Source organism: Pelodiscus sinensis, chromosome 1 (assembly GCF_052426305.1).
Source record: "Pelodiscus sinensis isolate ZL-2025 chromosome 1, ASM5242630v1, whole genome shotgun sequence".
NCBI classification, from domain to species: Eukaryota; Metazoa; Chordata; order Testudines; family Trionychidae; genus Pelodiscus; species Pelodiscus sinensis.
The window spans coordinates 155871714-155899642 of NC_143052.1; the positions used below are offsets into that span (position 1 = coordinate 155871714).

A 27929-nucleotide genomic window follows, 5' to 3' on the forward strand; every position below is an offset into this window, starting at 1 on the left:
TAAGGGTGCCACTGACTGTGAGAAGTGCTGAGTCCTGCAGTGGTTTCAATGGGGGCCCCCCAAAAGGCTGGTAGGGCTTTGAGGGTGGGCTCTGCCCCCCTGTTGTGCCCCTGTGGACACCCCAATGGGTAAAACACACATTAGAGTGATACAGGACTAGCGTCTGGTTGAAACGCCCTGCAAAATCCATCTTTCCCCCCTTAGGAGCCCCACAGGGCGGGTGAAATGATGCCGGCCGGGCAGACCCAGCACCTTACGCTTCCCAGCTGGGGGATATTGCTCTCTGCGCCTTCAAGAACCCAGCCCAGACGCTCCCCTCCACGCCGCTGCGCGCCCGCCCCGCCGCGCACTGCCACATCACCCCAGCCCTCGCCGGCACCGCGCTCCCCCTGCAGAGGGCGGCGCGCTGGCCCCCTGCACGCGGAGCCGGGAGCCGCCTGACTGACAGCGCCTGCAGCCCACGAGACGGCGCCGGGAAGGCCGCGCGACCAATGAAAGGCGAGGGGCGGGAGGAGGCAGCGCTGGAGTGTAGCGCCTAGCACAGCTGGGCAGCTGCGCTGGGGAGGGAGCCCGCATCCTCTGCAGAAAGCGGAGACGTTCTATGCGTGCTGCACAGGAGGGCCTGGGGAAGGGGGTGGGTTAATGTATCACTTCCCCTAAGAGATGGGGGGCGGCGGGGACTCGGCGCACGGTCGGGCAGCGGAGGCGATTGAAGTCCCACGGAACAGCCGCAGAGTGGCCTCAGGTCAAGTTTAAGAAAGTAAGCAAGCGGGAGGAAGACATTGCAAAGGCACAGCCCGAGCTAGGTAAGGGGTTGCTAAACGGTGTGTTAACGTGGGTTTAACTTCGTACCGACTGCTGCGGGAGAGAGAAGAAATCAGCCCGTGCCTGCCTCCAAGCAGATGCCAGCCTCTGAGCAGCGGGAACGGCGTTCCCTTGCAGCCCCCAAAGTATTTGTTTTTAAATCTTGGTGGGCTGCTGTCTGCTGGGTGTGCAGCATTGCCTCCTCAGCGGGAAGGGGCTGCGTGGAGCAACTGCCTCCCTTACGCTATAGTAATGTCTTGCCTTCTCGCCTTCGTACAAAAGCTTTCAAGTCACCCCCGACTAATCAGTACACCAGTGGTTAGAGCAAAGAAAGAGCAAGGAGTTTTGTTTCATCCTGTGTACTAGTCTTGGCTCTGGGTAACACCTCTGAGGATTGCTTTGAGGACTTAATCGACATCCTTAACTTTTCTTAAGGTTCCTCTGCTGAAAGACAAAGAGAAGAGCACAGCAAGGAACTAGGGGCTAGAGCCCCCTCGTTTATGACCTTTTCACGATGTGTATTCTACTAGGCAAGCGATATTGACACACTCGTACATAGATCTTAAATTTCGATGGGATTATATAACGATGTACTTCGTTTTAAACGCTGACGTATTCTGGACCGTTCCAGGCAAAGTGCGAGCGACTTCTAACTTCAGTTGCTCTACATCATTTACATAAGCCAATCTGAATCATGAAATGGAGGCTGTTGAAAATATTATTCTGGATATGAATGAAACAAATCTTACTTAACTTTAAGTTGCTGGCACTGTTTACTTTTCTCCCTGGTTCTTGATCTTTCAGGTTGAAAGAAATCTGTGTTTCAGCTTCAATTTCTGGCTGAAAGAACAGAACTGGAATTTAATAACGATTACCTATTAAATGTTAGAAATCTCCAAACTAAGGAGGCTCCCTATTTTACTTCATTCTGAAGTAACAGCAGGAGGAATGTTTAAAATCTTCAAGTTCTCCATATTATTTCAGTTTTCAGAAATCACTCATTCTCCTCTGATAGTTCTACAACTTTATATGTTCACTATATTGCATGTTCCAAATATTTTGTTACTTTTTTAATAGGCAGTTTTTAGAGTTTTCAGCAGATGGCAACTGTGTTACAGAAGAAGTTACAGTTTTTCTGTGAAGTGCTACCAGACCATTTGTAGTTTTTTATAACATTTATACCTATACATTGTAAATCTGAGTTTGATCATTTTGTATTGGCATACCTGCGACTTATGACTTATTTGGTGTTACAACTTTATTCTGATAGCATGTAGGATCTTGTGTAACTGTTTTTGTTGGCCTGTTGAGTAATGGCACACTGTAGTTTGAGAGTTACCAGAAGTAGGTCACCATTCTAAATAAAAACGTGCTGGTGATGCTTTTGAGGACAGATTGATCATTCACACTGAAATCCCCATTCCTAGAATTAATCCAAATTAGAACTGCATGAAATTTGGTCAGTCAGTAGTATATTTTCTGAAAAATGGTTTTGGATGATCTGAAACTAGTTGCTCCCCTGCTGGCCACTGGCCCTGCTCCCGGGCTGCTCTCCGTCCCAGGTACCCGAGGGACGGAGCTGGCACCCTTGGAACAAAGGAAGGATAAGGGGGCCCAGAATGTAGGAAGGTTGTGGGGTTCAGTGAATTGTTGAGTTCACTGAATAGTTTTGATCAGACTGAAAAGTCAAAATATTTCAGTAATGCCAAAATAAAACATTTTATTCTGAGTCATTTCTATTTTTGTTTTACTTTTTAATTTGCCAAAAATATTTTTAAAAGTTGTTTTTTGTTTGACCCAAAATGAAACTTTTTCAATTATTGAATTGGCAGTGAACTGAACATCCATTATTCATCCTGCCCGAATACAAAAGTCCTCTTACAATTAACTAGCTTAACTCATGTAGACTTTCCTTATACAGGTTGAACCTCCTTGGTCCAGCACCCCTGGGACCTGAGCAGTTCCAAACCAGAGAGTTTGCCAGACCAGAGTTGGTCAATGCTCCCAGGCTACTGTGGGCTCTGAGTCTCCCAAGACTGGGGCTCTCAGCCCTGTTGCTGGCCCTGCTACCATTTGGAGTTTCCCAAAGTTCTCTGCTGAGACTGCCCAGCTGCTGCTGGCTCCACAACTGCCAGGTGTTCCCTGACTGGGGCTAGCACTACCCAGCTTCCGCCAGCCTCGCTGCTGCTGGGAGTTCCCCTGGGGTTCCTGGCCAGGGCTGCCCAGCCACTGCCAGTCCCACCACCATTCATGGTTCCCTGGATAGGGCTAGGGCTGCTTGGCTGCTGCCAGCTCCATTGCTGCTGGGCGTTCCCTCACTTGGCTAGGGCTGCCAGGCCGCCACTACTGCCAAGTCTCAATGGGCCAGCACTCTCCTGCTGGCCTAGCTGCTGCTGGCCCAGACTCCATGGGACTCCTGGCTGGCTCTTGCTCCTGGCTTCTGGGGCTCTTTGGTCCAACAACATCCATGGTCCTGCTAGACCGTGGGTGTTGCCGAACCAGGGAGTCCCAGATTTGAAAGATTCAACCTGCATTTAGTCTCTGTGGGTACGTCTACACTACAGCGCTAATTCGAACTAACTTAATTCGAATTAGTTAATTCGAACTAAGCTAATTCGAATTAGTGCATCTAGACCTAAAAACTAGTTCGAATTAGTGTTTTGCTAATTCGAACTAGCATGTCCACATTGAGTGGACCCTGAACCGGGGTTAAGTCTGGCCGGAAGCAGTGCCGGCAGGGCATCAGATTAGGACTTAAGAGTATGGAGCTGCTGTCTCAGGCTAGCCGACGGCTGTGCTTAAAGGGACCAAACCCCCACCCTGGACAGACAGTTCTCAGGGGTTCCTCGCTTCCTTGTCTACCTCGATGAGGGACAGCAAAGCAGTCCTGTCTTGGAGTGCCCTGAATGTCTACACTCGGCACATCACAGCACTCAGCCATCAGCCCGGCTGCACTTGCTGCAGACTGCCCCCTGGGGGGGTCAATCGGAGGGCTGCAGGAGAGCTTCCACCCTGAGGAGCCCGCAGAGCCACCCCAGTCTTCCCCATCAGGGGCTTGTACCCCATTCCTCCCTTACCTCTTTCCACTTACCCCTCCCTAGCCCCCCTTCCTGATGTAAAAAATAAAGGACACGTGTGTTCAAAACTAGAAACTCTCTTTATTTAACAAAACTGAGGGGGGGGGAGGGAGATTAATCTCTAGGGAGACTGGAAAAAGGAGGTGGGAGAGGGGAAGAGAGAGGGTGGGAGAGGGGAGGGGGAAACCTGGGAGGAGGGAGCTGGGAGGGGGAAGCCAGGGGAAGAAGGAGGAGGGGAAGTATAAAACTATGGTACGCCATATCTTCAGTACTGTGGACAGATGTGGTCTCCTCACCCCAGAAAAGATATTTTGGCCTTGGAAAGGGTTCTGAAAATGGAAACTAAAATGATCAGGGGTTTTGAACAGGTCCCATATGAAGAGAGGCTAAACAGACTGGGACTTTTCAGCTTAGAAAAGAGGAGACTGAGGGGGGATATGATAGAGGTCTATAAAATCATGAGTGGTGTGGAGAGGGTGCATAAAGAAAAGTTCTTCATTAGTTCCCATAATAGAAGGACTAGAGGACACCAAATGAAATTAATGGGTAGCAGGCTTCAGACTAATAAAAGAAAGTTCTTCTTCACAAAGCAAATAGTCAACCTGTGGAATTCCTTGCTATAGGAGGCTGTGAAGGCTAGAACTATAACAGAGTTTAAAGAGAAGTTAGATAAAGTCATGGAGGTTGGGTCCATGGAGTGCTATTAGCCAGGGGGTAGGAACTGTGTCCCTGGCCTCTGTTTGTAGAAGGCTGGAGATGGCTGGCACGAGACAAATGGCTTGGTCGTTGTCTTCGGTCCATCCCCTCCGGGGTAACTGGTGTTGGCCCCTGTCGGCAGACAGGCTACTGGGCTAGATGGACCTTTGGTCTGACCCAGTACGGCCGTTCTTATATTCTAAGCTCAGGGATCAGATTCGTGGGTCTCACTGGACCACCTTGATTTTCATGCAAACCTGCTCCTGGGTTTGCATGTGGCCTTTGGTAGCCAGGCTGGCAGCTATCCTGCCCTAGACAGCCACTTTCCTGTGCCTAGTGCGGAGGTCGTGGACGTTGGAGGCCTCCCCCGAAACCTCGAAGAGGTCTACAATCTCCGCACTAGACTAGGCGGGCGCCCGCCTCTTGCGGCCCCAGGGAAGCTCCTGGGAGCCACCAGCCTGGTCCCAGGAAGAGGCGGAGGGCTGGGTGGCAGCGGGTGGCTGGCTCATGCCGTGCCAGGTGCAGGGTCTGCTGGCTGGGTGCTGGCAGGCTTGCACCTGGCACGGGCACCATAGCCAGACCGTGCCCCTTTAAGGGCTCCGGGGCCGGGAGGGGGGCAGAAGAGTTTCCCTGGTTGTGCCCACAGTGGCCACCAGGGCAACCTGGGATGGGCTAGCCTCCCACTAGTTCGAATTAAGTGGCTACACAGCCCTTAATTCGAACTACTTAATTCGAACTAGGTGTTAGTCCTCGTGGAATGAGGTTTACCTAGTTCGAACTAAGCGCTCTGCTAGTTTGAATTAAGTTTGAACTAGCAGTTTGCATGTGTAGTGTCTATGAAAGTTAATTCGAACTAACGGCCGTTAGTTTGAATTAACTAAACCTGTGGGTTTAGTAGGTTAACATTACAGCTATTTTTTATCTGTGGGGAATATGGGTGGAGAAAAAAGCAGTGCTGTATTACTATAGTGGGAGAAAAATAAAACGGAGTGAATGATCGCAACTACATTTAGATAAACTTTCTTTTTAACTCTCTATTTCCTGTCTCCTCTTTAATATTGTATCTTTCTATGACTGTCCCATTTTTTTCATTTACTGCTTCAAGTGGCCAGAACAGTATGGAATGATTTAATTGGATTTGGTCCTGCTTTAAGCAGGTGATTGGAGTAGATCAGTGTTTCTCAACCTTTTTTTCATAAAGTACCCCTTTTTCAAAAAAATTATAAGTACCCCCAGTACCTATAGTTTTTAGACACAAAAATTTTTTTCTACCATTGCAACACATTTGTTTAAACAACTTAATCGTAGCTGGTCGGGCGATTACATTTTGGGGTGTAAAAAGTACAAACATAATAAGGAACTGTAAAACTTAAAACAAAAATTCAGTTTCCTCCAAATTTCAGTTGTGTCAATGTACCTCCCAGACTTCTCTCGAGTACCCCTAAGGGTACTTGTACCACTGGTTGAGAAACACTGGACTAGATGATCTCTTGAGGCCTCTTCATCCTAATCTTCTATGATTCTGTGAGTAGCACCAAAAGAGTTAAAGATCTTCTCCAGTTCAGTAGTCTTAAGACATTTTTGAACCATGATTTGTCAATGACAAAAGCGCCCATTGATTTCAATTGAATCAGGTTATGGCCCGTCTTCTGCTACATAGTCACCACAGAGTCATACCCCTTTTAGCTATAACAGACAGCAATAGTGATTTTTATTCTCCTCCCTCCCAGATGCTCACTGGACTAGGCAAAACTCCTGTGGCCATGGTAATTAGCTTGACAAAATTTCCATATGTAAGTAAAGAAACTCCATTAAAAGTTCTTAATATTTATTGTGCAAAGAAAGGAGTGCTACATCCGTTCTTTACTTTGGGGCATGGTTCAGTACAGGCCAGACTTAGAGTTCATCTTAGGGATGTGAAAGATGAACTGGTTAACAGGTGATGCTTACTGCCTTCGGGTAACAGGTGGGGGCTGGAGCATCTCCCCATCTGTTGCGGGCAGGGTGCCGCTCCAGTCCTGCAGGGGGCCCACTGTAGACATGGGCTGCTCTCATCTGGAGAGGAACAAAGAGAGAGGGAACCAGCTCATCGGTTAACCATTTACACAGTTACATTTTCACATCCCTAATCTAGAGTGTGTTTGGAATGGCATAGGTGTCTCTCTCATGTTCCTAACATTATTTGCTTTAATAGTAAACAACGAAGGTAATCGGCTGCCCACTCAGCCCTGTGGCTGGTTCACAGGCAGCTTCTGTAGCTGTAGGGTATGGCAGGGCCACCTCCGATAACACTGACAAGAACAGTCAATCATGCTAAGACATGCTGTGTGTTGCTGAGAGTTAGTCCTGCTTCAGCAGTAGTGGTCAGCAATCAGTATAGCTGCTGCCCAGGCAAACATGAAATTTAGATGAGGAAAGCAGCAAATTGCACAGGATGAATTAAATTTGCTTGAAACAGGAATAAGAAGTAGTGTAAATTGTAGCTTTCTTTATCTATGCCTTATAATCTGGACACAGATTGCTAAATCACTAGTATTGATATCTCTTGCTCTGTGTTACTGATTAGAGTGTGATTCAGGAAGAAGGGTTTTTTTCCTCCCCTTTCTGCTCATGTTTCCCATGGTGACTTTTCATCTTTCTCTGCAGCATCACGTGTTGGCCAGTCCTGGAGCAAGCATACTGGACTTGATGGTAAAAAAAAGTTAGTATTTTACAAACTGGCCTGGTTAACCCCTTCCACTAAGGTGCCCCACTAAGGTGTATTAAAGCTAATTGTCACCTTTTATTTTTTAAATGAGTGCTCTTGACTGCTGCACTATTAGATGCATTCCTCCGTTGTGTCAACTATAAGGGTAGTTTAACTCTGGAATAGGTTTCCTAGGGAGGTTGCAGAAAACCTACTATTAGAGGTGTTTAAAAACAGGTTGGACAAACTCCTGTCAGGAGTGGTCTAGGCTTACTTTGTCCTGCCACAGTGCAGAGGGCTGGACTTTATGACTTCTTGAGGTTCCTTCCTACATTTCTATGATTTTATGATCTATGTGCCAACATTGGTACTGAAATCAATGTTGCATTTCAGATGTTATAAGCTTCCCACGATTATTTCCTGATATAAGCAGAGCGAAGGAAAAAATGCTGACAAATGTAGACTTTCTAATAGGAGTTATTGTATTGGGAATGCCTCTCTCATAAAATTTCCTGGATGGATAGAACAGGAGGGAGGTCTTAGAATTTTGCTACTCTGCATTATTTTTAAGTGTTTTTGGTTAAGAACAGAAGAACGGCCATATGGGTCAGACCAAAGGTCTGTATAGCCCAGTATCCTGTCTGTCAATGGTGGCCAATACCAGATGCCCCAGAGGGAGGGAACTTAACAGGTAATCATAACATGATCCCTCTCCTGTCATCCATTTCCACACAAACAGAGGTGCTATGGACACCATTCCTACCCATCCTGGCTAATAGCCATTGATGTACCTAACCTCCATGAATCTATCTAGCTTTTTTTTGAACCCTGTAAAGTCCTAGTCTTCACAACATCTTCTGGCAAAGAGTTCCACAGGTTGACTATGCGCTGAGTGAAGAAAAACTTCCTTTTGTTTGTTTTAAACCTGCTGCCTGTTAATTTCATTTGGTGACCCCTAGTTCTTATATTGTGGGTACAAGTAAAACATTTTTCCTTATTCACTTTTTCTACATCAGTCATGATTTTATAGACCTCTATCATATCTGCCCCCCCCCCCCATTAGTCTCCTCTTTCCTAAGATGAAAAGTCCAAGTCTTTTTAATCTCTCTTCATATAGGACCGGTTCCAAACCCCTAATACTTTTTGTTGCCTTTTTCTGAACTTTTGATTGTCTTTTTTAGTGCAACATCCTGCAGGGGTTGATAAACACAGGAAATTACTAGACATATGATGCGGCAAAGGAATGTGCAGAGGAGAACTACATGCATGTATTGCATCATCCAACTTTATAGTAGTTTATTTCCTGATCCAGTATATGATACGTTGTCTCCTTTTGTCATTGTTAAAAAGGGATTGAATACTGACAAGGGTGCGTGAATAACTAGCGTGTTAGGTTCCATGTGCAGTACTGGGGCATGTAACCAGTCCTGTGTATCATATTGGTGTGGTGTGCACGAAGAGTCAATAGGGAATAGTCCGAGTGATGTTTTAACTTTGACTGGAATTTAATTTAGATCTTCAAATGTAGAAATCAATGCATGCAACAACCATGTTCCATTTGCTGCATGGCTTTTTTTATATCTAGAGAATATTGAATAATAACTGACTCAGATCTACTTAAGAATATTAAAGCATAGTTTACCAGACTGCTCCCTAAGTCTGTGAGCCCACAGCTTTGCTCCCATTGGCTACGTCTACACTGGCATGATTTTCCGAAAATGCTTTTAACGGAAAACTTTTCCGTTAAAAGCATTTTCGGAAAAGCATGTCTAGATTGGCAGGATGCTTTTCCGCAAAAGCACTTTTCCGAACGGGAGCAGCATATTATTTCCGGAAAAGCACTGACGATCTTACATGAGATCATCAGTGCTTTTCCGGAAATTCAAGTGACCAGTGTAGACAGCTGGCAAGTTTTTCCGCAAAAGCAGATGATTTTGCGGAAAAACTTGCCAGTCTAGACACAGCCATTGTGTGTTGTGACACCAAGTTGGGAGGTGTATGGTATAATGAGTAAGGTGTATGTTGGAACTAATGAATATGGATTTTGGGGGACTTGGAAGATACAGATTTGTAGGAGACACATCAGTTTCAACCATAATTCTTTTTTATTTCTTTTTTACAAGTGGCACCTGGCTGTATAGTAAGGATCAGAGAGCATGTGTCTTCATGTGTGCTTAGTTTGTTTACTTTGTACACTTGACAGCACTTGTGTGTATTCATTTTCTGTCCCTACTGGTGTGGGCCCAATTTGGATAAGTGTGGGTTTCCCCCTTTTTACTTTGTAAAAGAAATGTGAATTGTAAATGGGCTATCTAGACATGTTTTAGAGAGGAAATACATTTTGCAATGTCTGTCTCTTAATACTTTATTGTATAGTCTCAAGTATGATTGACTGTGTACTAAATATGGCAATACCATGCTGATCTGCATTTGAATTGGACATAATGTAATTGTAACCTCCTTCTAAATGAAGGTTTCTTATTGATTTAATTTGCATCTCTAATTTCATATTTTATTTAATTTTGTATGATATACGGTAAGGCTTTGAAGCTGCAGTGAATAATGAATGTAGACTGAATAAAGCATTTCTAATAAATAGCATTCAGTGAGATCAAAACACATGGAAAGAGAAGATTTTCCTCTTTGCTCAGAGGAAAAAATAACATGTCTAAAATAAGGCAGCAGTATCATTCTGGTCAGCAAGACTAATAATTTCCAGATAAGTGGAAACTTCAAAAGCTTGAACCACAAGAACCTCTAGGAGGTGCAAAGGGGTCTGCCATCTAACAAACCTAGTATTTCAGATTGTGTTGGTGCTACAAAGAATGTAAGACCAAACTAGCAAGGTCCTACTGAATATGTGAGTAATAGCTATTGAACCAGAATCTCTTAAATCAGATCTCTATGGTGGAGATCAAGAAATGGACTTGCTTTGGCAGACAATGCCATGTCTTCCTGGTATATTCGTTCGGTAGCAGCTAGCTCACAGATGTTTCCTCTATATTTCACACATTTTTTTACTTCTTTGATGTAGATACTCGGATGGGAGTTCTGTGTTGATAGGGACGCTTTGTATTTGTTCTAGCCCAGGGGTTCTCTGACACTCTCACAGTATGAAAAAAATGCTACAGATTGGACTTCCCTGGTCCAGCACTCCCAAGACCTGACCAGTCCTGAACCATAGAGTTTGCTGGACCAGGGGAAGGCCACTCTGCTGCCAGCCTCAGGGGTCTACTCTTGAAAGGCCGCTGGCTCTTGGGCTGTGCTCTTGGCCCTGGCTAGGCTCCCTGCCACCACGCTCCCTAGTTGCATCCCTGACTGGGAGTAACCCCATGGGTGCTCCTGGGCCTGACTCTGCTCACAGCCACTGGCCTGGCTCTTCTCCTGGCACAAGCTCCCCCGCTAGGCTTCACACCCAATCACTGGGCTCTCTGGCTCCAGGCTCCTGGCCTTTGGGACTCACTAGTCCAACAATATCTGTAGTCTTGCTGCCATCGTTTCTCCCTCGAGTGCTCCACCCTTGGAGCACCAACGGAGTCCCTGATGATGCCAGACCACGGATGTTGCTGGACCAGAGAGTCCTGGACTAAGGATGTTAACTAACGAGTAATTTACTAGTCGAGTACTCGATGGAAATTCCATCGACTACTTGACTACTCAATAAGCACTTCCTCATTCCTCCTCTGAAATGCACAAGAGCCCTCCCCCCCCGGGGACTCTTGTACATTTCAAAGGAGGAATGCAGAACTCCATGTGCTGCCTGGGACCAGCGGGAAGTCCCGCTGACTCCCAGCTCCATGAGGGTGCTTAGCCTTTGAAATGCACAAGAGCCCCCAAGGGCTCTTGTGCATTTCAAAGTGTAAGGAGGCACGTGGAGCCTGGAGTCAGCGGGACTTCCCGCTGGCCCCAGGCTGCACATGGTGTGCCAGCTTTGAAATGTATAAGAGACCCCAGCGGGGGCTCTTGTGCATTTCAAAGCGGAAGTGCCTTCATGGAGCCTGGGGTCAGCGGGGGTCTCAGCAGGCTCCATGCTGTTCTTCCACTTTGAAATGCCACAGGGAGCTGACCCTGGGCTCCACATGGCAGTCCCCAAAACCCAGGATCAGCTGGGGACTCCCCAGCTGACTCCAGGTTCTGAGGAAATACCGCAGGGAGCCCGGAGTCAGCTAGGTAGTCCCAACCCAAACCCGGGCTCCACATGGTGCTTCCACTTTGAAATGCCATGGTGTCAGTGCCTCACAGAGCCCAGGGTCACGTGTGCAGTGCTGCCCCTTTGAATTACCCTCTCTTCTCCCCCCCCCCTTTTGCTGCCTCTATCTGATAGGGTCTGCAAGGGAGGGGGGAATTGACTAGTTGAGTCGACTATCCAATAAGCATTTGCTCATTGGATAGTCAACTAGTCCGTAACATCCTTATCGTGGATCAGAAAGGTTGACGCTGTAGCTGACTGTCTCAAGGATCTCTTCTCTTTTTATTTGTGATTATATGGGTCACCTCCCTTCCCTGTGCAACTGGTCAACATCCTTATGGCAACTTCAGCCTCTGCTTCTGGAAAAGTAATATTGGGAAGGAATTTGATGAATTTTTAGCTTGTAATAGAGTTTAGCAGTTGAAAGCAGGGGGGGCACATCTACACAGCAGGGCAAAAGTCGAATTAAGATACGCAACTTCAGCTATGTCAACTGTGTAGCTGAAGTCAAAATAGCTTAATTCAGCTTTTGGCACTGTCTACACAGCTGGAAGTCAAAGGAAAAACATGCTTCCTTCTACTTTCCTTACTCCTCGTGAAATGAGGGTTACTGGTGTTGGAGTAAGAAGTCCTCCAGCTTGACATTATTTCGAAATAATGGCTTGCTGTGTAGACTTGCATTTTGTTATTCCGAAATCACGCTGCTGTGTATATATACCCCAACAGAGTGACACTACATGGCCAACCAATACTACATGGCAAGTCAGTGAGTACTTTGAGGCCGCAGGCCACAGTTGGAAAATTAAGTTGAAATTAAGAAGGAGAAGGAAAAGGTCTAGATAGTTCATATTCTATTTATATCACATTGATTGCATAGAATGGGGATTCTGTGATAATAATTGCTAAAGTGAAAAATTGAATCCATATTTGCTCAAGAATCTGCTGACCTGAATGGTACTGCTGTTTCAGCATCACCATGGGATAGAGGCAAAAATGGGCTCAAGTATTTATAGTATCTATTTATCTAACTTTCACAGATCTCTTTACCAGTATAATCTCAACACCTGGAATGTTGTGTTGTAACTTTTTTTAAGCTTTTTGACCTTCCAGAAAATCTTATAATCTTTCTTGTTCTGCCCAATTATGCGAACTTGTACCTCTCTGGCTAGGATTTTTAAAGCAGTTTAAGGGAATTAGGCACCCAAATCCCACTGAATTTCAGTGTTATTTGGACAACTTTTTTTTAGGGTCCGTTGAAAATTGCAGCCTATATATATCAAATTGTAACTCATAATCTTCCTAAAATACCTTACTCAGTCAGCAATCTGCATTTCTTTTCAGGTTTTTGCATTATAGGGAGACATGGGCAATTTCAAAGGTCATGCTATGCCTGGGACCTTTTTCCTCCTCTTTGGCTTGTGGTGGTCAGTGAAGTACCCACTAAAGTATGTCTGTCGAAAGAACAAGAATGCTTGTTACCTTGGTTCCAGGGCAGGATTTCAGCGTTTGGAATTTATTGAGGGGATTGTCAAAGCAGTATTCGCCTTGATTGGTAAGTCAGACTCTGATTTTCAAGATATATAATAAAAAGATGAGGGTCATGCTAGTTAATACTGTATTTTTATCTTTTAAAATTATGTAGTCAATGTAAGCTTTATTGCAGAAATCATTGTTTTAAAAACAGAAAAAAAAGCCACAAATTAATGTCATAATAACAATGAGGATGATTAGAACAAACTACCAAGGGAAGTAGTGGATTCTCCATCTCTTGATGTCTTCAGATCAAGACTGAATGTCTTTCTAGAAAATATGCTTTATCCAAACACAAGTTATTGGGATCATTACAGGGGTAACATATTAAATGTAATGGTCTCTGAGGGTATGTCTACACTACCCCGCTAGTTCGAGCTAGCGGGGTAATGTATGCATACCGAACTTGCTAATGAAGCCTGGGATTTGAATTTCCCGGGCTTCATTAGCATAAAGCCGTCGCCGCCATTTTTAAAAGCCGGCTAGTGCGAACCCCGTGCCGCGCAGCTACACGCGGCACGGGCTAGATAGTTCGAACTAGCTAGCCATTCCGAACTATCTGTACGCCTCGTGGAATGCCTATCGGGCTTCATTAGCAAGTTCGGTATGCATACATTACCCCACTAGTTCGAACTAGCGGGGTAGTGTAGACATACCCTGACAGACATACCATATTTTAACGAATATACCCTGCACCCGAATATACCCCGCGGTTTTTGCTATTTGAGTAAAAAAAACCCTGTATACCCCGCGCACAAGTATAGCCCACGGGGTATACAAGACTTGTATTTCAAACTGTGCCGGGGGGTATATTCGCTAATTTACAGTGCTGGGGGGAGATTTTGGGGGGGACTTAGCCAGCCTCCAGGCAGGAGAGACTCACACCCCTGGTTGCCGCGCAGCCGCACTTACCCCCAGGTGAGTAAAAAAGGTTTTGTATACCCCACGCATGAGTATACCCCACTGGGGTGGGGGTGGGGTTGTAAAAATGCATATAACCCGCGAGTTATATTTGCTAAGATACGGTATATACAGAGGTTAGACCAGATGTTCTAATGGTTCACTCTGGTCTTAGAGTCTGTGTATAATTGAAATCCTAATCAGTCATTCCATAGTTAAGGTTGTAACATGTTTTCTGTCTAAAGTTGAATTCTGAAGCCATTTTAAGATCCTCACAATCTCTTTTGCATCACTTAAGCCAGTTCAGGAGTTGGGATTAGGGATGTTAAGAAGCGGGTGATTTGCTGATTGCATAGGCAATAGAATTTGTATTGATTACATGATTAGTCGATAAGGGAAGGCAATTAAAGCACTCAGTCCCGGCTTGTGCCAGGTCTGGGACCTACCCCCCTACGACTCTGCATTTAAAATGTAGTAGGAGCTGAGCTGACTGCCTGCCCAGCTCCTACTATGTTTTAAATGCAGAGCCACAGTGGGGGAAGGTCCCCTGCTGCATCTCTGTATTTAAATGTGTGTAATCGATAGCATTAACCGATAAGCTTTTGCTCATCGGTTAATTGACTATACTATTACATCCCTAGTTGTTATAGAGGTTGCGGTGCAAATGTGTGGTCGTTGAGCCAGTGCTCTGATATGCAAACTGGCAACTGCAAGCTTAGCCTTTTTGAATGGACAGCATTATGATTTCTATCCATTGCTGTAAATTGGGTGTGAGGGCAACTCTGTGAGCACCTGTCAACTTTCAGATGTCACCAGCTTCCACTGACGTATTAATATAACATGGGAATGTAGAATGCTGCCTATCTGGTAACATTCAAAAATGAAAATATCTACCCTTTTGAAAAATGACTAGACCTTTGAGCTCCAGACCCACTACAGAGATTTCCACTTTGCATTCCACTAGGGGATGGCTTAGAAACAAAGCAAAATAGAAGTCAGATAGATGGCTTAGTGGACTAAGCAGTTGATATGAAACCTTTGCCTTATTCAAATCACAGCACAGTCTAATTTAACACTTTTCCCTTAGTAAATTGGATATTTGTGAGTTCACTGTATGTGGTCTCAAGAAATATGGTCACAATATGAATTTTAGCTATTTGCTCTGAGGGGGATAATAAAGATTCCATGGGATTTCGAATAAGGCATGAATTTTGTCCTCTTCTGCTCTGTCATAATCTCTTTCCTGCTTGTCCCCATACTATTGTCCTCCAGTTGGCTACTTCTCTTCACCTCACAGATGGCTGTACTTCAGTGATGCTGTATCCACAGTACATAGTTTGAGATACTCTGAGAGCAAACATGTACAATATATTATCTGCTTACAGAAAACTTATCTTTGGATCCATCATGAGATCTGTAGAGTTGATGTTCTGTTGGGATGGGACATACTAAACCAACTAGGGATGTGAAGGACTAATTGACTATCCGATAAGCAAATGTTTATCAGATAGTCAGTTGACTAGTCGATTCTATCAGATAGAGGCAGCAAACGGGAGAAAGAGGAGGTACTTGCACGGCTGAGTCCGGGATCAGCTGTGCAGTGCTGCCTTGTGCGGAGCCCGGGGTCAGCTGGGGACTCCCCAGCTGATTCTGGGCTCCAGTGTGGCATTTCCAGGGAAGCCGGGATCAGCTGGGGACTCCCCAGCTGACCCCGGCTCTGTATGGCATTTCAAATCGGCAGCTCAGCATGGAGCCTGAGGCCTCTGGAGACTCTTGTTTATTTCAAGGCTGGCACACTGCATGCAGCCCAGAGTTAGCAAGAGTTCCTGCTAGCCCCGGGCTGCACGCAGAGTTCCGCATTAGAACATAAGAACATAAGAACGGCCGTACTTGGTCAGACCAAAGGTCCATCTAGCCCAGTAGCCTGTCTGCTGACAGTGGCAGCACAAGGTGCCCTGGAGGGGGTGGCCCGAAGACAATGATCAAGTGATTTGTCTCGTGCCATCTTTCTCCAGCCTCTAACAAACAGAGGCCATGGACACCATTCCTATTCTCTGGCTAATAGCCTTTTATGGACCTAACCTCCATGAATTTATCTAGCTTCTCTTTATACTCTGTTATAGTTCTACCCTTCACAGCCTCCTCTGGCAAGGAGTTCCACAGGTTGATTATGCACTGTGTGAAGAAGAACTTTCGCTTATTAGTTTTAAACCTGCCACCCATTAATTTCATTTGGTGTCCTCTAATCCTTATATTATGGGAACTAATGAATAACTTTTCTTTATTCACCCTCTCCACACCACTCATGATTTTATATACCTCTATCTTATCCCCCCTCAGTCTCTTCTTTGAAATGTGCAAGAGCCTCTACTGTGCTTATAGAGTAGTCAATTATCCATTACTTAACATCCTTAAAACGAACACTTTCATTTTTACTGAAGCAGTTTATTGTTTTAATGTATTATAACTTAGCCCTCAGTCCAAATTGTGAGAGAGAAAAGACTGAGGGAGAGGGAATGAAAGCTCTAGTGCTGAAGTAAGTGGGTGTGCATGGCACTGAAACAGATATGGGAAAAAATGTGCATTTGCGCTGTCATATAACAGCTTGCATCGTTTAGGGGCATATTGGTCTCCATTATGCTAAATATAACCTTCAGTTGAAAATATATATTTATATAGAATGTCTTGACACAAAGGCTACGTCTAAACTAAACCCCTCTGTTGGCAGAGGGATGTAAATTAGGCGTACCGAAAGTGCAATTTTTTTAGGAATACAGGATCTTTCGAAACGGGACATTTCTGTAGAAAATGCCCCTTCTAAGCTGCCATTTTTTTCGAAAAGCCCCATTTTGAAAAAAAGCAGTGGCTGCCATTATACAAATGAAGCACGGGATATTTCAATCCCGGCTTCGTTTGCACTTTCGATACATCTAATTTACATCCATCTGCCAACAGAGGGGTGTAGTTTAGACATGGCCAAAGTGCTTCATAAACTACAGTGTACACACAAAGTACAACTCCAATGCGACCTTCACTGAGAGGAAGAACTGAAGCTAGCTAATAAACATACATGTGTTGAAGGGGAGTAAAAAAATCAGCATAAATCCCTACTTTTAACAAAAAGCCCCATTGGAGTTTTAATGCCCATGCACCCAGCAGAAGGGACTCCTGCCTTTAAGGCATCATAGGAAAGATCCCCAGGAAGTCAACTAATCAGCATACTAATATACATACTGCAGAGAGGGGAAAAGCTAAGGTGACCTTGCTGGGCCTTGAACTTGTAGTTTTAAGGAAGCCAGGTATATTAAACCCATTCTTAAGCTACTGTGTATCGAGAGAAAAAGACTGCTAAAGATTTAGTCAAATGATCACAGACAATAGCAAATGTTTGATTAGAAAGCAATATAAAGTGGTGATCTGCACTGTTACTGTCCGGGTGTCATGCATCCATTAGCACAACTGGCATGCTGCCACGATTGAGTAAAGTACGATCTTCACTTGAATGGCCTACATAACAGGGTGCACAATCAGCCCCCTCTTCTTGGGCACTGGTTGTCCTGTCAAATCAGGCTCAGAGAGACTGTGCAACACCCATGTCTTTATTCATCCAAGCTAAATACATTTCCCCCGGTATGTCTACACTACAGAGTTTTTTCAGGAAAACAGCTGTTTTTCCGAGAAAACCTGAGTAATATCCACACTGCAATCGCATTCTTTTGAAAGAAAATTGAAAGGACAGAGGGGGTTTTCTGACACTGGTACACCTCTTTCTATGAGGAAGAAGCCTTTTTCTGAAAGAGCTCTTAGTAACATAGTAATCACAGCTTACATGCGAGATAGCATCCACACTGAATGGACACTATCTGTTGAAAAAGCAGATCGCTTTTTCGTTGCGTTTTCTCAGTATGGACGCTCTCTTCCAGAAAAACTTCTTCCGAAAGAAGCCTGCAGTCTAGACATAGCCTCTTACAGGCAGAGTCAGTCCTCAGCTAGGAGGCCTCCAGCCAGCCAGCCAGCTAGCTAGCTAGCTCCCTCCCTCTCTCCCTGACTGACCTCACTTCTGACTCCTTCCCAGCCTATATAGCCCTTGGCTTGTCAGGATGCAGGTATTGCTAATCCTCAGGCCAGCCTCAGGACTCAGCCCCAATCTCTTCCCCTTGATTAGAGCTGACAGAATAGGGGCTAATTAGGTGCTCTTGCACCAGCATCTTGCTACAGTTTGTGAGACTTGTACCTTAATTACACCCTGGTATAGCCACCAACTTCTCTGTTATTTCATATGCAGGTATGATAGCTGAGCAGTTTGTTCCTGATGGGCCTCACCTGAAGTTGTATAATTATGAGGAAAAACACTGGGATCACTTGATGAACTGGCAGCATGCCACTATGTATCTCTTTTATGGCATCTCGGGGCTGGTTGACATTATGGCTCATGGCACCAGTGCATTGCCAGTGGCCTTGGATAGGCTGATGCTTTCGTTAGCAGTTTTCATTGAAGGTGAGTTTACTCGTGTGCACAGAGCTCGGAGGCAAATGAGGAGCCACTCAACCAAATATATTATTGTTATTCTTAAGTAGCCATCCTTTGGACTGGAATTGAAGCCTAAGGAAGTAAAGTGCCCAAACTTCAATGGGAGATGGGCACTTAAGGGAGTTTGATAAATCTCAGCTTTGATCCTCCTAGATTTTAACTAAGTGTATGGAAGATGTGAAGTAAGTGTATTATAGCATCACCTTTGTTATGCTGTAGAGACAGTTTAGTTATATTTTATGTTAATCCCATTTTTAATTAAGTTTTATAGGGCCAATCCCCACCCAGGGTATGTCTACACTACCCCGCTAGTTCGATTTGAATTTCCCGGGCTTCATTAGTATAAAGCCGGCGCCGCCATTTTTAAAAGCTGGCTAGTGCGAACCCCGTGCCGCGCGGCTACACGCGGCACGGGGTTCGCACTAGCCGGCTTTTAAAAATGGCGGTGCTGGCTTTATGCTAATGAAGCCTGGGAAATTCAAATCCCGGGCTTCATTAGCAAGTTCGGTATGCATACATTACCCCGCTAGTTCGAACTAGCGGGGTAGTGTAGACATACCCCCAGTTCCTGATCAGAATTACTGGGCTGGGCTTTGAGGAGAGCCGGAGAGGAACTATAGTGAGGAATCAACATCCTTACTCCCTGCCCTCCAACCTGGCTGTGGGGCAGTAACTGAGCTATTTTATGGGACTGCACCCTCCTTAGTGTTGTGTGATGATCGAATTATATAATTGTAAAACAACTAGAGAAGCATCTGTCTATGTACAATTACATGTCTCCCTCCCTCTCTCCTTTGTGCTTGCATTTGTCTTCTAGTACAAAGAGGCATAATCATGATTGGACCTCTGGGTGCTACCATAATATAAACATTTCCTTTATGCATTTCTGAGTTTAACTCACTATAGAATAAACATTTTCAAAGGTACTTGATCCAGAGGGAACAGTTCACCCTTTCTAGTGGGAGGTGAGGGGAACTGCGGGGTGTCATTAAAACAGTTGCTTGGGGATTGTACTATTCTCTCTTAAAAGATTGATCTGTCCCTGTATTGTCACAGGTTTTCTCTTTTATTACCACATACATGGGCGAGCCATGCTGGATTTTCATGTTCATCAGTTACTTTTAGTGGCTATCTTTGGAGCAGCTTTTTGCATATTTCTGGAAGCCTTCTTCCGTGGCAGCATTGTACTTGAGATGCTCCGGACGAGTCTCTGCATTCTGCAAGGTAGCTGGCTCTGGCAGGTGAGTTAACATTTCCAGCTGTTATATTTCCCTCCTTTTGTCTAGAATACTTGCTTTGTCCCTTTGCTGCTTCTCCATAGGCATGCTAGTACTTCAGACACGACCTACTGTGCACTTATCATTGCTTTGTTATGCACATGTCTCAAAGCACCCATTAATAACTACTAATCCTTTTTTCCCTGCAAGGATATAGACGTGCTTAGTAAACATTTTATAGATGGGGAAGCAATTATACCAGTATATTTGTTTTCCCAAGGCCAGTTACTGACTCAATTATTGAACTAAGAATAGAACTTAGGAGTTCAAATTTGGTCCTTTGCTGTAATCACTAAACATTCCCAACCCTGCAAAATACTGTATGAATTGTGTAAACCAGCGGTTCTCAAACTTTTTGGGCTCCGGAGCCCTTTACATGTGTGAAAATGTATGCGGAGCCCCAGCGGTCCACTGATTGTATGTGTTGTACTGATCCATGTTTCTAGTTTGACAACCTCACGGAGCCCCTGGAGATGTCTCGCGGAGTCCTGGGGCTCCGCAGAGCACAGTTTAAGAAACACTGGTGTAAACCAACAGTTAGCAGAGGTACAAAAAGATAATTTTTTTTTACAGATAAAGCTAGGCCACTATTCAGAAAATCTGTAGAAAAATTAGTAAGTAGATGCTCCTTGAAGCACACTCAAGATAGAAGATGGAGGAAAGGCCCATCTGTAAAGAGGAAAGAAAAGGAGAATCATGTGCTGGATTCATCTCTCTGTTTCCTAAAACCCATCTCTACTGATCACTCTAAATCCTGATTCATTTCTTATAAGCACAGTTTCAAAACGTTGGAAGTAGAACAGGTAAAACAAGTTCTCCAAACATTAATACTTCAGCAATATGGGCACTAGTCTTAGTCACTAGAATTAGCTCTTAAAAGTCTAATAAACATTCCTATCACTATTTTGTCATCCTAAATATATACTGGTTAGTATTCAGTAGCCATACACGAATTAATTTGCTATTCTCAGGGCAGTGTACTCAGAGAGAAATGGTGGCACATACACATTGCATAAATCAGTATTGTCTTATAACAGAAATAGGAATACTAGCAGTCCTATGTGGAGAACTGTGGTCACTATAGTAACTTTTCTTTCCGTTATGTCTAGACTGGCTTCCTTAAAAAAAACATGTTGGCTAGACATGGTGAATGACAATGTGTGGGGTTCTTTTGAAGAACTGGACATTTATTACCAAATCAAATATTTAAACACTTGAACTAGCAAATAAAAAAAAACAACTCTTAAATGGCAAAATTTTCCATAACTGAGCTCAAGAAAAATATGGTGTCTGAGAACTTAAATGCTGTATTTTGTTGTTTGGGGAGTTTTTACACTTGACTATCAAGATTTACAACAGAATAATTAGATATAGTCATTTAGCTTTCCTTGTCTAATTATCATTAAGACAGGTAACTGATTAGCTCTGGAGGGTGTTTGGTCTCTGAGTAAAACCCAAGTAATTAAATAGAAAAATAAAAGCATTCTCAGATGCAAAGGTGGCATTTTTCACAGTGGTAGGACAGACTTCAACTCTATATGTGATTGAATACCACACATTGGCTGCTGAACTGCATATTAGTAAAAGATGAATGAACTTTCCTTTTCTATCACAAATGTCCTGATTTATCAGTTTCTCTGCATGTGAAGCAAAATACATTTAATCCACCTCCAGTGTTCTCAGCCAGACAGCTAAGAACTGAGGTGAGAGGAGACTAGGTAGCTGAAGGAACTAGTGCTGTTCTAGTGAAACCCTTGTCAACAGTAACAGTTGCTACCATCTGTTGTCTGTTTGATGGCTTATGTGAAAATAGTTTGATCAGTCTGTTACAATGAGGGGCAACCTAGGCTAGTGAGTGGGCTGCATAGGTGGCCATCGTTTATCTCAGTGGGCCACAAGATTGTCATAACCAAAATGGTCTCCCAGGATAAGGTAGTTTTGCTAACTGTGCTTGTGGGGAATGCCGATTGAACTGTAGCAGCACTTTGACTAGATGCAGAGGGAGCGACAGCTCTCACAATCAGTGTTATGTGGAATCAGCATGCACCTCACTTCACGTGCCCTTACTTTAAGTGTGTGTGTGTCACTTTTGCAATACTGGTAGGAAAAGAAAATGACAGGAGCAAAAACCAGCAGAATCTGGCACCTTGGTGCATGGGCAAGAGTAAACAAAATTTCTCATGGGTCACACATAGAACCCCAATGGGCTGCAGGTTGCCCACCACTGACCTAGTAGAGGCTGGAAAAGTGTCCATGTCTTAAAAAAAACAAGTCACCATCATAATAGGCACTAGCTTGGAGCCTTAGATAAGTATGTTAATTTTTGTACTAATTTGGAAAGAAATCTCACTGACAGTCTGTAGAATACGTACAAGTTTCAGAGGGGTAGTCTGTTTCAACAAAAAGAATGAGGAGTCCTGTGGCATCTTAAAGATTTTTTTGGGCTTAAGCTTTTGTGGGCTGGAACTCACTTCCTTAGCTGCATGAAGTGGAAACATGGTAAGATTTCTTTGTCTTTCAGCATTGCAATACAATTTTAGAAATAATCTAATTTAATTATGACTCTGTAAAATTGTTTTGTTATAGTGTTCTTAGATGCCATCTTCAGTACAATTAAGGAAACATTCAGCAGATGATTGCCTTGTGCCCTGTGCCTCATATGTAATGCATGGTATGGCACAGAACAAATGTCTAATGAATGTAATTAAATATATTTAATGTATTTACAGATTGGCTTTGTACTTTACCCTCCAAATGGAAGACTGGAATGGAACCAAATGGATCACAATAATATGATGTTCTTGACAATGTGCTATTGCTGGCATTATGCCTTTGCTTTTCTTATTCTTGCTGTGAATTACGCTATTGTCAGCTGGTAAGTTAATTACAGAACTAAAACTTTGGAGCACCGTGTGTCAGTCGCACCACGAGTGTAAGGCTTTAAACTCATGGGATCACGTTTTTTTTCCCCCTTCTTACAAGATAAAATATAAATAAGCTTTGCTCATTCATTACCATTACATAACTGACCATTCTAGTGAAAGGGAAAATAAGTACTTTGTGAGCAAAATGGTATTTCACCCTTATTACCTGGCATCTTATATAAATTGAGCTATTTCTGACATTGTCTAGAATTGCATTCCAAAAATTAGAACTAGAAAATTTCTTCTAGATCAGTTGCTCTCAAACTTTCCAGACTAATATACCCAGGCCCGCTGACAGCAGCAGGCAAAGGGGGCAATTACCTCCAGGCCTGGTGATTCAAAGAGGCCCAGGGCTCCCAGCCGCTGCTACTGTGGTGGCTGCCAGAGTCCTAGGCCCTTTAAATCACCATTAGAGCGCCATGCGGTATAGGTGGCTCTAAGGGCTGGGGGGGGGGGGGGCAGGGAACTTGCCATGCACCGGCTGGCAGGGAAGGCTGGCTGCCCCTAACTTGTCCCTTCTGCCCAAGGGCCTGTCCTTTTCAGAAGCGCAGAGCCATTCCTCCCCCCCCCCCACCTTGCCCAGGAGCCCATGCAGGCTGTCAGCTTCCCTGACTGTACCCCTTTCAGTGGTCTGATTTGGCTTGCATAACCCAACTTTCACCTCAACTTAAGAACTCATTTCTCACAAAATCAGACCTAAAAATGTAAGTGTCAGAGCTTTTACTGAAAAATTGCCTACTTTCTCATTCGGTCTGCATGCAGTTTTAGTCTGTACTGACTCCACGAGTGCTTTTTACGTAGTCTGTTGCAAAAGTAGGCAAATATCTAGATGAGTTGATGTATCCCATGGAAAACCTCTGTGCACCCCCAGCAATGCTCAGATCCCTGCGAACCATTGGTTTAGATCTCTTGATAGTCAGAGTCCCTACATCATGCTAGCAGATTGTACTCATCTGTGCCAGTTTTAAATTGCTCGAATCAGAAGGCTATTACCTTGTAGACTGTTGCACAGATCAAACAGACTTCATTGTTCATACTTTCACCTGAATACATCTTTTTTTGGCCTCTGCGATAAGTATGTGCTTGTGTTTAATCTGACAAAACCCTCATGGAAATCCTGATTTTCTGTGGAATGGTATATGGGAAGTATCAGGCTTCATCACTGTGACTGCAATATCTGGGCCATCTACCTGTTATATCATCTTCCTTTTTGTTTATACCCATTTTCATTCTTGTAGGCAATTATGTCCCTGATTGGTCAGCCTTTGGCCATATTTTAGTTCTTCCAGTTTTTCCTCCATTCTGGCTCCTTGATGATAAAAATGATTCACTTTGTGCCCCCTTTACGAATAGCAAGGTCAGCGTTTGACTCACTTTATTTTAGAATGTAAAATGATGTTGCAAACCTCTTCTTTTCTTTCCCCACATTATCTCCAGGGTAGTTCGTTCAAAGATTAAACGGTCCCAGTCGATGGAGATGGGATTACTGAAAACATCTGAACGAGATATGGAATCAGAAGACGAAATCTAGTTTTGTATAAATTCTGTTTTACCACTTTGCCTTCTTCACTATTAGGATATTTTTTACCTCATTTCTAGACATGTTACAATCTTGTTTGTTCTTCATATAACTCGCTGTGTAAGTATCATCCTCAAAGTACTGTATATTTGTACATGATTACATTCTCATTTGCAGAGTGTAGGTCTGAGATTAATTTGTGGTGTTTCCATTAGTACATTGTTCATCACATGCTTTAATGGAAAAATATTTTCCTATTAGAGAACTTAGATTGGATGGGATGACATTGTCAAGTAAAAATCAATTCAGCCCATTAATAGCTTGACTAATATGTCGTCCTACTGTAAAAGAAACTGGTAAATTTCCATATAGTAATATGTCAAAAAAGTTGAATTGCCAGGCATGTGCATAAAATAATTGTACACAACTTTAAAACAATAGCATAAGCACATTATTGACAGAGACCTAATCTGCATTCTCAAGTGTATTGAAGAATGTCTTTGCTTGTAGTTTCAGATGAAATTGGGGAAAAAAATCCCTGCAAATTGCAAAACCATGTGGCATTTCTCTGCACAGTCTGTCTTTGTTCCTTACCACATGTGCTCCACCAGATTTCTGCAAGGGGATCAAATAAATGTAGAAATGACCATTGGTCGCTCATCATGAGGGGAAGTTACTCATTGCAGTGACTTGACACTCCAATCACCCTGTGCTTTAACAAGCAGTAAGTACATTGACACTACTTTATAGCCAGGGACATTGGAATAATATTTATGGTGGAGGTGCTGAAAGCCATAGAACAAAAACAACCGTGTATGTGATGGAAACTTTATGTATGTGATTGTCATTACTACTTCAAGCCAAGGGGTGCTGCCACACCCCAGCACTGTTTGTTCCACACCTTTGTTCACAGCAAGTGTAGCAACTGTGTAAATGCTGCTGTGTGTCAAACAGGGCAACAGCAGATGTCCAAGTTAATTCTGTACCCTAAATTTATCTTCTTTCCCATACTGCCATGTAGTGCGATTTCAGTAAGGCAAAGGGAGTGGATGCAGTGCACACATTCACCTTCTGTGCTCAGCAGTGGCAGCATATGCGTTTGGATGCATCCTGCAGCTGAGGGACCTGCTCTGTTCTCCCTGCACTCTTCTGGGGGATGTTGATCACTATAGAATAGAGTGCTTTGTGGACACACATACACAGTGATCATTTTAAAATCAACTCTACAGGCTTCTTTATGCAATTTCTGAATGTAAAGTAGTTTGCATTGTACAAATGTTTCTGAGGTGCACCAGATTCCTTCAGTTCTTGCTGCAGTAATGATGCAGTCCAATATGAACTGGAGGATTAGGAAGTGAATATAATACATGGCAAAGAACATTAGTGAGTTTTATTGCATGGAAGCATACTGCCCCCAGAGGGTTGAATACTTGAAGTGCATCTGTAAAACAAATCTTTAAAAAGGCCTAGAGTAAGTAACTGGGCATAATTGAGCATCTGCTATTTGGGTGTAATATGAACAGCAATATTCAGGTGTAATAACAGCAATTTGTAGCAATTCCTGTTATTGTAATATGAAAATTCCAGCCCAGTGGGACTGTAACTAGAGACATACTTTTTTTTTCTCTCTTAATGTTCTCATGTTTTCATCATACACTTCAATGCAAAATCCCAGTTCTGCAGTCCTTATGTAAGCAGTCACACTTACTATTCATAGAATCATAGAACACTAGGACTGGAAGGGACCTCGAGAGGTCATTGAGTCCAGTCTCCTGCCCTCATGGCAGGACCAAGCACTGTCTAGACCATCCCTGTCAGATGCCTATCTAACCTGCTCTTAAATATCTCCAGAGATAGAGATTCCACAACCTCCCCAGGCAACTTATTCCAGTGTTTAACCACGCTGATAGGACGTTTTCCCTAATGTCCAACCTAAACCTCCCTTGCTGCAGTTTAAGCACATTGCTTAAAGTGAATTAAGTGAATACAGGCAGTCCCCAGGTTACGTACAAGATAGGGACTGTAGGTTTGTTCTTAAGTTGAATCTGTATGTAAGTCGGAACTGGCATCCAGATTCAGCCGCTGCTGAAACTGACCAGCAGCTGACTACAGGAAGCCCGAGGCAGAGTTGCTCTGCCCCGGGCTTCCTGGAATCAGCCGCTGATCAGTTTCAACAGACTGAATCTGGACGCCAGTTCTTACATACAGATTCAACTTAAAAACCCCAGGCGTCCAAGTCAGCTGCTGCTGAAACTGATCAGCAGCTGATTCCAGGAAGCCCGGGGCAGAGCAACTCTGCCTCGGGCTTCCTGTAGTCAGCGCTGCTCAGTTTCAGCAGTGGCTGACTTGGGGACGCCTGGGGCAGAGCAGCTTGGGTGCTGCTGGGTTGCAAAGGACCAGATTCTCCTATTAATTACACTAGTGCAGCATCATTAAAATAGAATTGTCTGCTGGTACAAATTAAGTTGAATACAAAGAAATTTTGCTTGTTTATGCCAGCAGGGGATTTAATGCAGTGTGGTTGTTACTGAGCCTGAAAAACGATCACAGTCAAAAAGGATGGCCATAGGGCAGCCTGGGGTTGATCTCAAGCTACTAATCAAAGTTAAAAGCAGCGTTGCTGTGTCTTAATTGCTATTCTAACCTGAGTTATCCAGTGTGGATTAGCTAACCAAATGAAGAATACACTTCTTTGTAGACATTCCCTAAAAGTTTGTACCTTACTGCTACTCCTTTCCCTGTCTCAGCCCTAAAATGTTGACTCTGAACTCTTGGAATTCCCAGAATTCATGTTATTAAACGGATATAATTCCATTAGTGGTGATAGTGCCATAGGTTGTTGTGAGGGAAAAATAAAATATGTTTCACAATCTGCTGCTAGCATGGGCGGTTGGTGAAGGTAGGTCTGGGGGAGGCAAGCCCCCAAACGCACCTCCAGCCCCGCCTCTTCTGCCCAGGACACGCCCCCCATAACAGGGAGGGTTGATGGCACACAGCCTGCCCTCCCTAGCCCCAGAGCACGGGGAGAGAAGAGGGTGCACGGCCCCCAGCTTCCCTGACTCTGGAGCACAGGGAGGAAGGAGGGCGTGCGGCCCCCAGCCCTGGAGCACAAGGAAGGGAGGGCACTCTGGGGCAGAAACATTCTGACCCCAGAATACCTATAGTAGGCATTCTGGTGGCAGAGCGTGAGCGAGGCCAGCCTGGCAGTTTGGGAAAGCAATGCCTTCCCCCACCTAGCATACCAGCTGCCTATTGCTACAACGGGACATCGATAGCTCCTGTGCTAGATTCAGTGAATAACCTATAAAGTTGTCTGAGAATTGGATGGTCAAGTTTGCTGGATACATTATGTGTGCTTTGGGCAGATATAAATCTCTAGAAATGATATTTCCAGAATTCCAATTAAGAAGTTTGACTTTTAACACTTTTTGGGTATGTCTACACTACCCCCCTAGTTCGAACTAGGGGGGTAATGTATGCATACCGAACTTGCTAATGAAGCCCGGGATTTGAATTTCCCGGGCTTCATTAGCATAAAGCCGGCGCCGCCATTTTTAAAAGCCGGCTAGTGCGAACCCCGTGCCGCGCGGCTACACGCGGCACGGACTAGATAGTTCGGATTAGGAGGTGTACAGGTGGAACGAGGTGTACAGATAGTTCGGATTAGGAAGCCTAATCCGAACTATCTAGTCCGTGCCGCGTGTAGCCGCGCGGCACGGGGTTCGCACTAGCCAGCTTTTAAAAATGGCGGCGCCGGCTTTATGCTAATGAAGCCCGGGAAATTCAAATCCCGGGC

General features: G+C 44.2%; 1 protein-coding gene across 6 annotated transcripts; it reads left to right on the plus strand.

Moving 5' to 3' along the window:
• The first annotated feature begins 533 nt into the window (after positions 1-533).
• Positions 534-27630, plus strand: TMEM45A (transmembrane protein 45A). Of its 6 annotated transcripts, none has more exons than XM_006130690.4 (8): positions 534-806; positions 6308-6370; positions 7224-7278; positions 12794-13004; positions 18168-18380; positions 19470-19654; positions 22420-22565; positions 24052-27630. In XM_006130690.4, the coding sequence occupies exons 4-8, from the start codon at positions 12815-12817 to the stop codon at positions 24143-24145; spliced, it is 828 nt and encodes a 275-aa protein (XP_006130752.1). In that variant the 5' UTR covers positions 534-806; positions 6308-6370; positions 7224-7278; positions 12794-12814; the 3' UTR covers positions 24146-27630. The 6 variants fall into 6 exon arrangements, with proteins under 6 accessions (XP_006130752.1, XP_006130753.1, XP_006130754.1 ...); XM_006130691.4 differs by having other exon boundaries at positions 7224-7268; XM_006130692.4 differs by lacking the exon at positions 6308-6370.
• The last annotated feature ends 299 nt before the right edge of the window (positions 27631-27929 follow it).